Here is a 13,526-nt window from a genome sequence, read left to right as displayed (position 1 = left end):
GGCCAAGCGAGATATGGACTGAGTGCCCATGGATTTGGCCACCAGGAGGGTAGGACTTAAGAGCAGTTTCGGGTGGGAACAGACCCAGCCCCGAGCAGTGCATTCTCCAGGCTGATCTGAGGCTTGGGTTTCTCGTGGGCTTTCTGGAGAAGGCCATTATCTGTCAACATGCTTCAGTCCAGGGTCTCCCCCAAGTCTGATCATGAAGATGCTCTGGTCCATGCGACACCCCCAGCCGCCTTCCTTGGAGAGGCGGTGAGAGGAGGCCAATGGAGTATCCAAAGTCCTGAGCCCCATTCCTGTCGCACCTTGTGTGATGAGCCTAAGACCTCGGTTTCTCCTGGAGCGATGGGTCCAGGTGGACTCTATAATTGCCTCTGTTGACCTAGACTGCTCCCATGCTCAAGTTCAAAGAGAGTGGCACAGGCAGCCAGGGCTCCGTGCCCTCTGACCTGGGTCCCCTTGTGGCCTCCACATGGAACTCTGGGTTTCCCCTGACCGAGTGTCCCATTGTGTGAGCTCAGTTTCAATGGAGAAAGAAACCGGGTTGAGCAAAAAGAACATTCACTTTTCCCACCAAGCTGACGCCCAAGTAAATAGTGTGGTCCCATCGGTGGAGCCCAGGCCTTGCCCTCTTCCTTCCCTCCAAGTACAGCCTGGATTACTTAAGAAGGCACCCCGGTTGAGCACACCTCACACGAGACCATCGGACCCAGAGACAGGCCAGCGCCTCACTCACCAGCCTCCTGACCACCATGAAGCTCGCCATGACTCTTGCCCTGGTCACCCTGGCTCTCTGCTGTAGTCTTGTGAGTGCCCAGAGCCCCTCTTCCCCAAGCCCGGCTCAGAAACCCTCGCTGCCACCCGGTTGTGCTCAGGAGAGGGGACACCTATTTCACTGGAAGGATGACTCCCAGCCAGGAGTCTTGGCCTGTGAACAAGCCCATCTTGGGAACTTGGGGAGCACCCTGAGCCTGTGGGGAAACCAGGAAAGGATCCCATCTTCTATACCCAACAACCTCAGAATTCCAGAGTCAGAACAGACTGGAGGCAGGGCTGGAGGAGATCCAGTATGGATGTGTGTTTAATGACCAACAGAATAGGAATAATGAGCTTCTCAGAGCCCAGTCTTGGAGAACCCCCAAGACGCCAAGAGACCTTGGTACAGTGAAGCCTTCAGGTTTGGGGTCTCCACACTACTCTGGGAGCCAAAGAGGCTGGAAAGAGCTATAGAGCCCCATGTCTCCAAAAGAAACCCAAGCAAAGGCAAGGTCTCCCATTCTGGGCAGAGAGGAATATTCTAGAAAGGGATCTTCCCTTTGGGAAACTGACAACCCAGAGTGGAGTTTTCTAAACATTTTTGTCCTCCTCCAGAAGGATAAGGAGTCTCTGAATAGTTGCAGCTGTCACTAAGAGGAAAGGAATGAGAGAGAGCGAGAGAGAGGGAAGAGGGAAGCAGGAAGGGAGGGACAGAAGGGAGGAAGGGGGATCCTACTTCTCTTGAAGCCTCCTGATCTTTTGGGAATTGACTTACCTGTTTTTCACTCTGTATCAACCTCTTCTACTCCTTTTCATAAGCAAAGAAGCAAAAAGATTTTTATTTTTTAATTTTTTTAATGTTTATTTATTTTTGAGAGAGAGAAAGACAGAGTGTGAGGGGGGGAGAGGCAGAAAGAGAGGAAGACACAGAATCCGAAGCAGGCTCCAGGCCCTGAGCTGTCAGCACAGAGCTCGACGCGGGGCTGGAACCCATGAACCATGAGATCATGACCTGAGCTGAAGTCAGACATTTAACCAACTGAGGTACCCAGGCACCCCCCGCTTTTCATTCTTACAATAATCCTATGAAATAGGGGTATGATTCCCATTTTACAGATGCCACACAAAGATAAAGATACTTGCCAGATGACACCGTAAGTTGCAAAGCAGGGCTCAAAGTTCTGGAGAGGGTTTGACTTGGAGCGGCCACTTGGGGGTGCCAGGATTCCAGGCGGGGAAGCCGAATTTGCACACAGGCAGAAAATTCAAGGACGGGGACTGAGACTCCAGGGGAAGAAGGGCCAAGTAGGGCGTAGGAAACGGTGACCCTCCCCCACATTCCTGGGAGCAGGAGCCTAAAGGGGGAGCACAACTGGGGAGCACTCTGGGTGAAGGGAATATAGTGGGGCCAGGAAGGGAAGCAAGAGGCTTGTGGGCAGGTGAGTGCACCCCACAGGGCCCAGCGCCTCTTCCAGGCCAAGTTCAGGGGCTTGCACTTGGCTAGAGCCTGACTCAGCCAGAGCCTGACTCTGCCACGCCCCTCCCCCTCCCAGGAGCAAGCGGCTGAGATCATCACTCACCCTTGGTAAGAGGCACGTTTCTGGTGGGACAACCGAAGCCCTCAGTAGCCTCTCCCCAGACCCCACGTTGGATAAAAGATCAGATCAGCATCTTCTCTCATCAGCCCTCTGCCTAGAACTCACAGAAAGAACACATGGCACCTCGCACCGCCCCAGCCCAGGAGGTGCCAGGAAGGCTCAGACAAGCCGCAGAAGGCTGCAATCCGGGAAGAACCCCGGCGGCGCCAAAGAGCCAGCTCCTTGGAGCACCACCAGATCTCCCATTCAACGCATCCCTTCGACGAAAAGGCTGCTATCTCTTGCTGACAGGCCCGGCCACTTACATCTGGGGACTGGCCCGGCCAGGGGCCCTGCCAGCTTGGAAAAGGGCCAGGACACATGTGCTCTCTCTTTTCTGTGCTTCGGCTTCCGCAGAGGTCTGCCAGAGCTTTCTAAACGTCACGGAAACCCTCTTCACGGGCACGCTTTCCAGTTACGAGGCCGCCGTTGAACCCTTCTTGCCAGACGCGGACGTGAAAGACGCGGGGATCCAGCTGAAGAGGCTGGTGACACGCTTCCTCAGAAGGCCAAGGAGAGCATCTTAAAGCTCACGGTACCCAGCTTCCTTGACTCACACAGTCTGCGAGCGGATCTCCCCCCTCGCTTGGGTGCAGCCTGGGCCCATTTTTTGGAGCCTTTTCTGACCCAGTGCAAATATCCCTGGGGAAGCAGGCTCAGTCACCTCCCCCTTTTTAAGAGGCTTCTGCGGGGGCGCCTGGGTGGCTCAGTCAGTTAAGCGTCCGGCTCTTGATTTTGGCTCAGGTCCTGATCTCACCGTTCCTCAGATCATGGGAGCACGGAGCCTGCTTGGGATTCTCTCCCTGCCTCTCTCGCTCTCTCTCTGCCCCTTCCCTGCTCTCTCTCTCCCCCTCGCTTTCTCAAAATAAATAAAACAGTCAAAACGCTCACAAGCTCAGCTCTTCCCAGACCCACTGAACCTCTTCGTTGACATTGAAGTTCCTGCGTCTCGTCATCTTGGTCGACCTCGGAGGTTCACTCACCACTGTCTTGGGGGGTTTTTTGGGGTGTGTTTTAGGACAAAATCATAAGAAGCCCACTGTGTGCTTAGGATTCAGAAGCTGAAGGTCTCCAGCCGCCGAAGTCCCTGCTGCTCCCCAGACGCTTCCCTCACTGTGTCCCCAGCCTGGCTCCCTTCAATAAAGCACAAGCATCTCACCTTTGTGTCCCGAATCCCCCCCTCTTTTTTGTTCCCCTGCTCCAGTGGGAAAGTTGTCACTGCCAGGGCAAGGGTAGCAAGTGCAAAGGGACAAAGGGAAAGTCACTGGCTGTGCAAACATATCTCCAAGGAGCCCGGGAGTCTCACTTCCTGTTCCCCACACGCACCAGGCTCCTCACAGTTGGCAGGAGTGGGGACCGGCACACAGTCCCTTGCCGGGGCAGAGAGCCACCCAGGGCCCTGCTCAAACTTAACCTACGGTGGAAGAAGGGAGGGTCCAACCAACGGGGTGGTGGCTGCCCTCAGAAAGACGCCCCAACCCGCATCCATTTAGTGATGGAATCCACTGTTGTTTCTTCCAGTCTCTTTGGAATCCCGCTCTTGGGTGAAAAAGTAAACAGTTAAGGTGATTATGCTACCCAGACATGCCTGCAAGTAAATATGGCGCTTTCCAGAGAGTTCTGTCTCCTGTAGACAAATGGTGGACGTTTTAAGCATGCGGATAGAGCAGTTGGGATCTGTTAGGGGTTGGGTGGCCCTGTGTCAGAGGCGCCTCAAGTCACACACAGCACACAACCATGCATGGAAGGATTCAGTTTCCTGTAAGGCCCTTAAGCAACAAAGGCCGGAGTGGGGAATAGGCTCAATTCCTCCATTAGGGACCCAGGGTGTTTGGGGTGCCTTCGAGAATGACGGACCCTGACTCCTCAGGGTCAGCAGTGGGTTTCACTTGGAGTCCCGAAAGAGGGTGGGTTAGATTTTTTTCTTCGCTTCACATTTGTCAGATGGAATTATTTATCAAACTATTTTCTTTTTTGTTTTAATTCACATCCAAGTTAGCACGTGGTGCAACACTGATTTCAGGAGTAGATTCCTTAGTGCCCCTCCCCATTTAGCCCATGCCCCCTCCCACAACCCCTCCAGCAACCCTCTGTTTGTTCTCCATATTTAAGAGTCTCTTAATGTCTTGTCCCCTTCCCTGGTTTTGTACTCTTTTTGCTTCCCTTCCCTTATGTTCACCTGTTTTATATCTTAAAGTCCTCATATGAGTGAAGTCATATGATATTTGTCTTTCTCTCACTAATTTCGCTTAGCATAATACCCTCCAGTTCCATCCACATAGTTGCAAATGGCAAGATTTCATTCTTTTTTTTTTTAATTTTTTTTTCAACGTTTTTTTATTTATTTTTGGGACAGAGAGAGACAGAGCATGAACGGGGGAGGGGCAGAGAGAGAGGGAGACACAGAATCGGAAACAGGTTCCAGGCTCCGAGCCATCAGCCCAGAGCCTGACGCGGGGCTCGAACTCACGGACCGCGAGATCGTGACCTGGCTGAAGTCGGACGCTTAACCGACTGCGCCACCCAGGCGCCCCAAGATTTCATTCTTTTTGATTGCTGAGTAATACTCCATTGTGTGTGTATGTATTATATATACATATGTATATATATACATACATATATATACATATGATATAGATATAGATATAGATATAGATATAGATATAGATATCTTCTTTATCCATTCATCCATCGATGGACATTTGGGCTCTTTCCATACTTTGACTATTGTTGATAGTGCTGCTATAAACATTGGGGTGCATGTGTCCCTTCAAAACAGCACACCTATATCCCTTGGATAAATACCTAGTAGTGAAATTGCTGGATCGTAGGGTAGTTCTTTTTTTAGTTTTTTAAGGAACCTCCATACTGTTTTCCAGAGTGGTTGCACCGGTTTGCATTCCCACCAGCAGTGCAAAAGAGATCCAACACCAGCAGTGTTGGCTGGCCATCTGGATGTCTTCTTTGGAGAAGCGTCTATTCATGTTTTTGGCCCATTTCTTCACTGGATTATTTGTTTTTTGGGTGTTGAGTTTGAGAAGTTCTTTATAGACTTTGGATATGAACCCTTTGTCTGATATGTCGTTTGCAAGTATCTTCTCCCATCCTGTCGGTTGCCTTTTGGTTTTGCTGATTGTTTCCTTCACTGTGCAGAAGCTTTTTATTTTGATGAGGTCCCGGTAGTTCATTTTTGCTTTTGTTTCCCTTGCCTCCGGAGATGTGTTGAGTAAGAAGTTGCTGAGGCCGAGGTCAAAGAGGCTTTCTCCTTTAGGATTTTGATGGCTTCCTGTCTTATGTTTAGGTGTTTCATCCATTTTGAGATTATTTTTTTGTCTGGTGTAAGAAAGTGGTCCAGGTTCATTCTTCTGCATGTTGCTGTCCAGTTTTCCCAGCACCACTTGCTGAAGAGACGGTCTTTTTTCCATTGGATATTCTTTCCTGCTTTGTCAAAGATTAGTTGGCCATACTTTTGTGGGTCCATTTCTGGGTTCTCTATTCTGTTCCATGGATCTGTCTGTTTTTGTGCCAGTACCATACTGTCTTGATGATTACAGCTTTGTAGTATAGCTTGAAGTCCGGGATTGTGATGCCTCCTGCTTTGGTTTTCTTTTTCAAGATTGCTTTGGCTATTTGGGGTCTTTTCTGGTTCCATACAAATTTTAAGATTATTTGTTCTAGCTCTGTGAAGAATGCTGGTGTTCTTTTGACAGGTATTGCTTTATCGATCTATTCTTAAAGGGGTTGGAGAACAGGAAAAAAAAAAACAGCCCCTGCTTATACATTTTCTAGATCCTTCAGCTGTCACCATTGTTAGGACATCCTATTTCCAGGTCTAAATCGTAAAAGCATCCGACTCTTGATCTCGGCCCAGGTCATGATCTCACAGCTCATGAGGTCAAGCCCCTCATCAGGCTCTGTGCTGATGGCATGGAGCCTGCTTGGGATTCTGACTCTCCTTCTCTCTGCCCCTCTCCCGTGTGCACTAAATAAATATATAAATAAAATGTAAAAATAAAATAAAACACATCGCAAAAGCCTACAAGTCAAACTGTCTGTTCACATCAGTCTTGCCTTTAAAGACATCTCTGCTCAGAAGAGGATCTGGGGGTGGGGCGGGGTGTCACAGACACAGGGCTGTTCAGCACCGGGTCACTGCTGTCTATGGTCCTGATGCTCTTGCGCCCTGACTTGGGCCGCTGCCCCCTCCCTGAGTCCCTGTCCAGCCCACTTTCCTGCAGAAAGAGAATCAGTCATCCTTTTCTTCTGTGGCCAGGGAGTCTTCAGGCATGAAATTAATCCCTAGGTATTTACGGGCACTTCCAATGTGTTCATAGTGGCGCTGGGCACTCTAAGGAAACCAGGAGCGGATTTCATAATCCAAGTCTGTGTGAAGTGCCTGCTCTGGGCCAGAACTGTACTAAGGCTCAAGCACGGCAGTGAAGAAAGCAGGGCCTTCTGCTCTCTTGGAGCTGGCAATCAAGCGGGGAAGCTCCCACAAAAGAAACGTTAAGTCAACAGACAGGTAGATGAAACTGTGATAAAAGCCATAAAAGAAATCCATGGAGTGATGTGAGCCAGAGAAGCTTAGGCCAAAGCTCTGGAGTCCCCCTTGTCAGGATTTGAGCAGAGACTTAAAGGGATGGCAGGAACCAGCCACCCGGGGGCCGGCGGGGGACAGGGCCTTCCAAGCAGACGGTATAGCAAGAAGGACGATCAGACAGATACACAGAGAACGGAGTGGAGGCTGCCTGGGGCCCCCCACTCCCTTCCAGAGGCCCCACTGAACCCAGTGCTCGGACCCCAGGGGAAAATTCAGAACCTTGCCAAAGAACCTTTCCTCAGGGCACCCAGGTGGCTCAGTCGGTTAAGTGTCTGACTGTTGATCTCAGCTCAGGTCATTATCTCATGTCTCATGAGTTCGAGCCCCACACTGGGCTCTGCACTGACAGTGCAGAACCTGCTTGAGGTTCTCTGTCTCTCTCTCTCTCTCCACCCCCTTCTCTCTCTAAAATAAATAAACGAAAGAGAAAGAAAGAAGAAAGAAAGAAAGAAAGAAAGAAAGAAAGAAAGAAAGAAGAAAGAACCCTTCCTCTAGGTTCTGTTACCTGTCGCCAAAAGAGCCCGGACCTCCTCCCCTTATGTCCTACCATCAAACTCCACTTGTCCAACGGAACTCACGGTCCAAGCCCCCCTCCCCTGCCAGGCGGTTTCTAATCTTAGTGAATCCTCCCAGCTGCTCAGAAGGACGGACAGTCCTAACCCTACTGTGGATGCAGTCAAGCAAGTCCGTCTCCAAAGCATCTGGGAACTCCCTCCAAGTCCACAGGGCTGCCCCCCCCCCATCCACCTCTCACCCACACAACCCGGGGACCCCTGATGGGCTCCCAGCTCACACTTAGCCCTCCCGCAGCCCATCTTTCCCCCAACCACCAAAGTCATTGTCATCACCTGAAAACCCCCTTTCACTGCCACCAGCCTCCGCCAGGCAAAAACCTTCAAGGCTTTCTAGTACCGTGATAAAATTCAAAATGCAGGGGCGCCTTGGTGGCTCAGTTGGTTAAGCATCCAACTCCTGATCTTGGCTCAGGTCATGAACTCAGTCCAAGCCCCCTTTCAGGGCTCGGTGCTGACAGCATGAAGCCTGCTTGGGATTCTGGCTCCCTTTCTCTCTGTCCCTCCCCTGCTCATGCTCTCTCTCATGCTCTGTCTCCACTCGGAATAAACACTAATAAATATTTTGAAAATAAAAAGTAAAAATTACATTCAAAATGCAGAATCTGCCCATCACTGGCTTTCACCTCCCACCCTCCTTCCCGTTGCTTATTTCCTGTGTTCATTCCACCACCCAGTTTCTCTCCCTCCCCCCACCGTCTTCAGGTCAGTGTTTTTTTTTTAAGAGCCAAGTCCTTCCCACCTCAGGACCTTTGTACAGGCCACACAACATCAACCGCTCAAAAGTATTGTTGATTTAGAAAGTCTCCCCAGAACAAAATGGGCAAAGACTAGAGTTTGTCATAAAGATGTGTCCCGCGTGCATGTAAAAAAAAAAAAAACAAAACAAAAAAAAACAAAAAAAACCTCGAAACCCCCCTGTTCCGTGGCAATCGGTCCCCAGCCAGGCCACGCCATCCGCAGCCACTGAATGAAAGCAGAGGACGTGCAGAGGGGAGGCGGGAATAAAAAAGGCATCGGCAGAGGGCAAGGAAGGAGACAGTTGAAGAGAGAGAAGCCTCTGCAGGCGGAATTTTCCGTCTAGCTGCGCGGGTCTGTGAGGACGCGCCTTCCGCATCCTCAGCGCCCTGTGCTGCCGCGGCCACTAGGGGGCGGTGTCGGCCAAGGTGTCCGCGAACGGACGCGGTGGGTCGGTCCTGGGGCTCCGACGCCCTGCGCAGCACAGCTGGGTGCGCTCCGCGGGACAGTTGATGAAACACAGTTCCTTCCTGGGGATCTTTTATCGTCTGTATGATTGCTTTAATTTGATTTCTGAGATCTTTTTTTTTTAATCCGAATTCTGAGAAAACACAGGGACAGTCGTACAAACAAAAGTGCCTCTCGCTGAAGGCTGCCGGTGATGCGTCAACCCTTTTGGAATTAGGAATAATTCCATTCCCAGACGATCCCAACGGCGAGCCCAGCTGAATCGACAGACCGAGAGGACCGAGGGGCGCTGGTAGAGCTGACCTTTAACCTCCATCGGCCCCATTTTTAAAGTCTGGAAGCAGAAACGCAACCTCGTAATTATCTTTATAGATTGCTTACTTGCTGGGGGCAGTTTTGCAATTAGTCTTCACACAACCCGGATTCCAGAGCCCAGGCCCCAACCGTTGCTCTACAGAGAATGCGATTCCAGACGCAGGAATCTCCTGAGCCAATAAATGAGATTGATGAGCACTGTCCCCCGCACCCCCACGCAGGTACAAGCACACCACGCCCCACCCTTCATTGTCCACCACAAAGGCGGGACTTCCTGATGGTAAAAATTCCAGAGCAGGTCATGAGGATTGGCAATTTCAAACGAGATTCTTGGCCGAAGGCGGGACCTTGGTGGGGGGCCTCCTGGCTCTCTCCCACCTCCTCCGCTCCCTCACTGCTGGGCCAGGGTTCTTCTGTATCCAGGTCATTAACTCACATACCTTTGCCTCCCATGAGCCATCCACCTAGGTGAGTATTGTTCAAACGGATAAGGATCCAGGGCCAAACAAGGTTCAGAATTTTAATGACTTCTTCACAGCAAGGGAAGTATTTACCCAGGGCAAATTCAACACAGGTATCTGGAGATAAAAGCAAGTACAATTATAACGTAGAGAGTGTCCGCCTCAAGGGGGCTGGAGATGTAGGGGATCCACAAGCATTGTGAGCAGTGGACACAGAAAGGCGCCTTCGGTTTTAAAAGAACAGAATGCGGGGCGCCTGGGTGGCTCAGTCGGTTAAGCGTCTGACTTCAGCTCAGGTCACGATCTCACGGTTCATGGGTTCAAGCCCCGCGTCGGGCTCTGTGCTGACAGCCCAGAGCCTGGAGCCTGCTTCGGATTCTGTGTCCCTCTCTCTCTGCCCCTGCCCTGTTTGTGCTCTCTCTCCCTCTCAAAAATAAATAAACATTAAAAAAAAAAAAAAAAAAAAAAACAGAATGGAAGATGAACTGATCCAAACCACAGAAAGAGCACGTATCTGTGGGATGCCTGTTGCCAGAAAGCAGAAGGTAATTAGAGGACTGAAGGAATGTTCATTGGGTTCTTTTCTGTCTGCATATACTCACCCGTAAGTTATAGCACAGGTCCAGGAACTATGACCAACGGCCCACATTCAAGACTTGACCTATTCTTGAATGGACCTCAAGCTAAGAATGGCTCCTGCATTTGAAGAAGGAAGAGGACAGGAGGAGAAAGGGGTTGTCCATCACTGTATCACATACATATATAATTCTATAATCGGCTCTTTTCACTACGAAGACGCCAAACTAAAACACAGAGAGGCCAGTGTTTGAACATAAGCTTCCTGCATTCGAGAAGCGTTACACACACTATGTAAAGACAAAGAAAAAACTTAAAAATGCATCTCAACAAAGCAAAATAAAAAAAATATCTGTATCTATATTATCTGTTCTTAGCACTGCATTAGTTTTGGTGTTCATGCCTCTGAGAAGCCTAGGGAAAGACCACACTTATTTTTTTCTTTTTAAAATTTTTTTAATGTTTATTTATTTTTGGAAGAGAGACAGTGAGAGAGTGTGAGCAGGGGAGAGGCAGCAAGAGAGAGAGAGAGAGAGAGAGGGAGACACAGAATCCAAAGGAGGCTGCAGGCTCCAAGCTGTCAGCACAAAGCCCGATGCAGGGCTTGAACCCACAAACCATGAGATCATGACCTGAGCCAAAGTCCGCCACTTAACTGAGCCACCCAGGTGTCTCAAGACCATACTCTTGATCACATTGTCAACTGAAGTGTGAATCTGGGTGAAAATGGTCTTTGAAAGACAGTCTTGGGGAGCCTGGGTGGCTCAGTTGATTAAACATCCAGCTCTTGATCTCAGCTCAGGTCATGATCTCACTATTTGTGAGATGAAGTCCCGCATCGATCCCACATCTGGCAGTGCGGAACCTGCTTGGGATCCTCTCTCCCTCTCTCTCTGCTCCTCCCCTGCTCATATTCTTTCTGTCTCTCTTTCTCAAAATAAATAAACATTAAAAAGAAAAAAGAGAAGAAAAGACAAACACCCTGTCGCCCCCACAATCTGAAAACAAAGGAACAATTACTCTGGAAGAAAAGAGGAGCGGTAATTAACAAACCCCAGGGTCCGGTCACACTGTAAAACCCGAGGGCTCGCCCTTATCCTAAGTCGATGTATACCCTGAACTGACAGACCCTGAATTGACAGATGGACAGGAAGACTGAAGTGTTCACCCTCAACACATGAGAGAGTTGAGGTTAGCCTGGCAGAAAAATCTATAAATGACTCACAAGGCAGGAAAGAGGAAGCAAAACCAGCTCTCGTCGACTTGATCAAGATGATGTGGATAAAATTCTGTCTAGTTTACGGCTGATGCAAGGCATGCTGTTGGTGAAGGCCAGGGATCGGTGGGTAGTAATTCACCGTAAGGCGGTTGCCACTGAAAATGGCTTCAGCCAGACGATAAAACAAATAACGCGTTCTGAAACGTGTAATTAGGGAATGACCCTCCCAAGCACGTACAGAACACACTGACAGGCACATGGGACAATGTGAGGATGAATCATCGGGAGGAAGCCACCCAACATATTTCCATGGGCCAACTAAAATGATAAAACTGCAGGACGTGCAAAAAAAAAAACAAAAACAAAAATCGGAAAACAGATTCAACTCAACACATGCAGCCGCCATTGTCGGGGTTTGGAACTCAGATTTGTTCCCCACCCAGTGAATAGATTCCTAGCCTATCACGGAAGTCTAGTTAACTCATAAAATATCTCAGGTTGTGAGACCTTGGAGCCTGCTTCGGATTCCGTGTCTCCCTCTCTCTGCCCCTCCCCTGCTCGGGCTCTCCCAAACATAAATAAATATTTTTAAAAGTTTGTTATCTCATAGGTCGAGGGATCAGAAGTCCAAAAAGGTTTCACTGTGCTAAACATCAAGGCGGCAACAGGCTGTGTTCCTTCCGAAGACTCTAGGGCAGGATCGGTTCCTTGCTTTCCCCCTTTATCCAGAGGCTGCCTTCACTCCTAGGCCTGGGGTCCTTCCCTCCCCTTCAAACCCAGCAGTACAGCCTCTCCAATGCTCTCTCTGGCTCCAGTCTCCTCCTCTGCCTCCCTCTGCCACCATCCTGGTGGTTGCACTGGGCCCACCCTGTCATCCAGGCCGTTCTCCCCGTCTTACTGTCATCTGATCAGTAATCCTCATTCCCCGTGCAACCTTCACTCCCCTCTGCCGTGTAACCTAACATATTCACACGTTCTGAGGACTCGGACGTGGGCATCTTTGGAAATCGTTATTCGGCCCCCAAAGAGTCTCTAAGATTTCAGTCTTGCCCCTTCCACAACATTCTCCTCAGGACCGTCAGTGAACGGAAATGCCATGCTTTTGTTTAAAATCCTTCTCTGCTACCGGTCACCTGTGGGATAAAGCCCAGACTCCTCACCAGGCCCGGGGGGCCCTCCTTGGAGACTGGTGCTGCCCGTGGCTCTGACCTCAAGTCCCGCTGCTTCCCCCTTCTACACTGGGGGTGCGGCAACAGACCAGGCCTGGAAATAAGGTGGCCCTTCCAGTCAGGCTGGCAGATTCACACACAGTGGCTGCGGAGAGACCAAGAGATTGTCTCTAACCACGAGAAAAGATTCTGCCACATCCTGTACTCCACCAAGGTGATGAGGGAGTCACGTGAGGGGGCAGGGCTAGAATGTGGGTGTCGTCTAGGACGTGCAAACCTAACCCGAGGTACGGTGCCCCGCTGGGTGAACAGAAAGGGCTGGCGTGCCAAAGAGGAGGGATAGGCAACGGAGCCAGAGAGACAGGTGGGTCCTGAGCAGGAAGAAGGGGCAACGGAGGAATATTCCGGCTTCTGCCGGCGACGAGCTTTGACTGGGTCACGGTCCCTTCGGCCGGGCCCTTCGTACACTCTCTGCTCACCACCCAGCCTTTGTAACTTGTCCACAGGGGGGAGAATATGCTTGTCTAGTCTACTAGACCTTTCTCCCAGCAAATTAATGAATATGCTTCTGGTTGCAGCTGTGGGTCGGGAGGCTGAGGGTGCAGCCTCTTCTGAGAGACGGGACCCTTTTCGTGTTGTCCCCTCAAACAGGTTCTAAGGCCACAAATCCATGAGAAAGACCCAGGTTCCCCTCCTCATCTGCTCCCCGCCAGCCTCTAGGGTGTGATGGATGGAAGACAGACAAATGGAAGGAAGGGAGAGCAAAAGGGGAATCGGATGCCGCCAGCCCAGAACAGAGGACCTTCCTGGCGGGCAGACCTCCTTCCTCAGGGGGCACTTACCTGCGTTACTGCGTTCCTGTTTCTATCTGAAACAGGCAACCCACTCCACACTGTTCACATCTCCACACCTTTGCAGGCAGTTCTCACTGACCGAAGTCACCTCTTCCTCTCCCCCAAAGCCACCTGCAGACCCACACTCCTCCCTTCATGACCTAGGCAATATCTGGGCC

At 50.4% G+C, this 13,526-nt stretch overlaps 1 protein-coding gene across 1 annotated transcript; it reads left to right on the top strand.

The window, feature by feature from the left end:
• The first annotated feature begins 755 nt into the window (after positions 1-755).
• Positions 756-8,538, top strand: SCGB1A1 (secretoglobin family 1A member 1). Its single transcript, XM_049614964.1, is given in 4 exon segments — positions 756-807; positions 2,742-2,882; positions 2,885-2,931; positions 8,512-8,538. Coding segments are annotated over 4 exon segments (267 nt in total).
• The last annotated feature ends 4,988 nt before the right edge of the window (positions 8,539-13,526 follow it).

This window comes from Panthera uncia, chromosome D1, assembly GCF_023721935.1.
Source record: "Panthera uncia isolate 11264 chromosome D1, Puncia_PCG_1.0, whole genome shotgun sequence".
Taxonomy (NCBI): Eukaryota; Metazoa; Chordata; class Mammalia; order Carnivora; family Felidae; genus Panthera; species Panthera uncia.
This window is presented reverse-complemented; position numbering and strand designations above follow the sequence as displayed.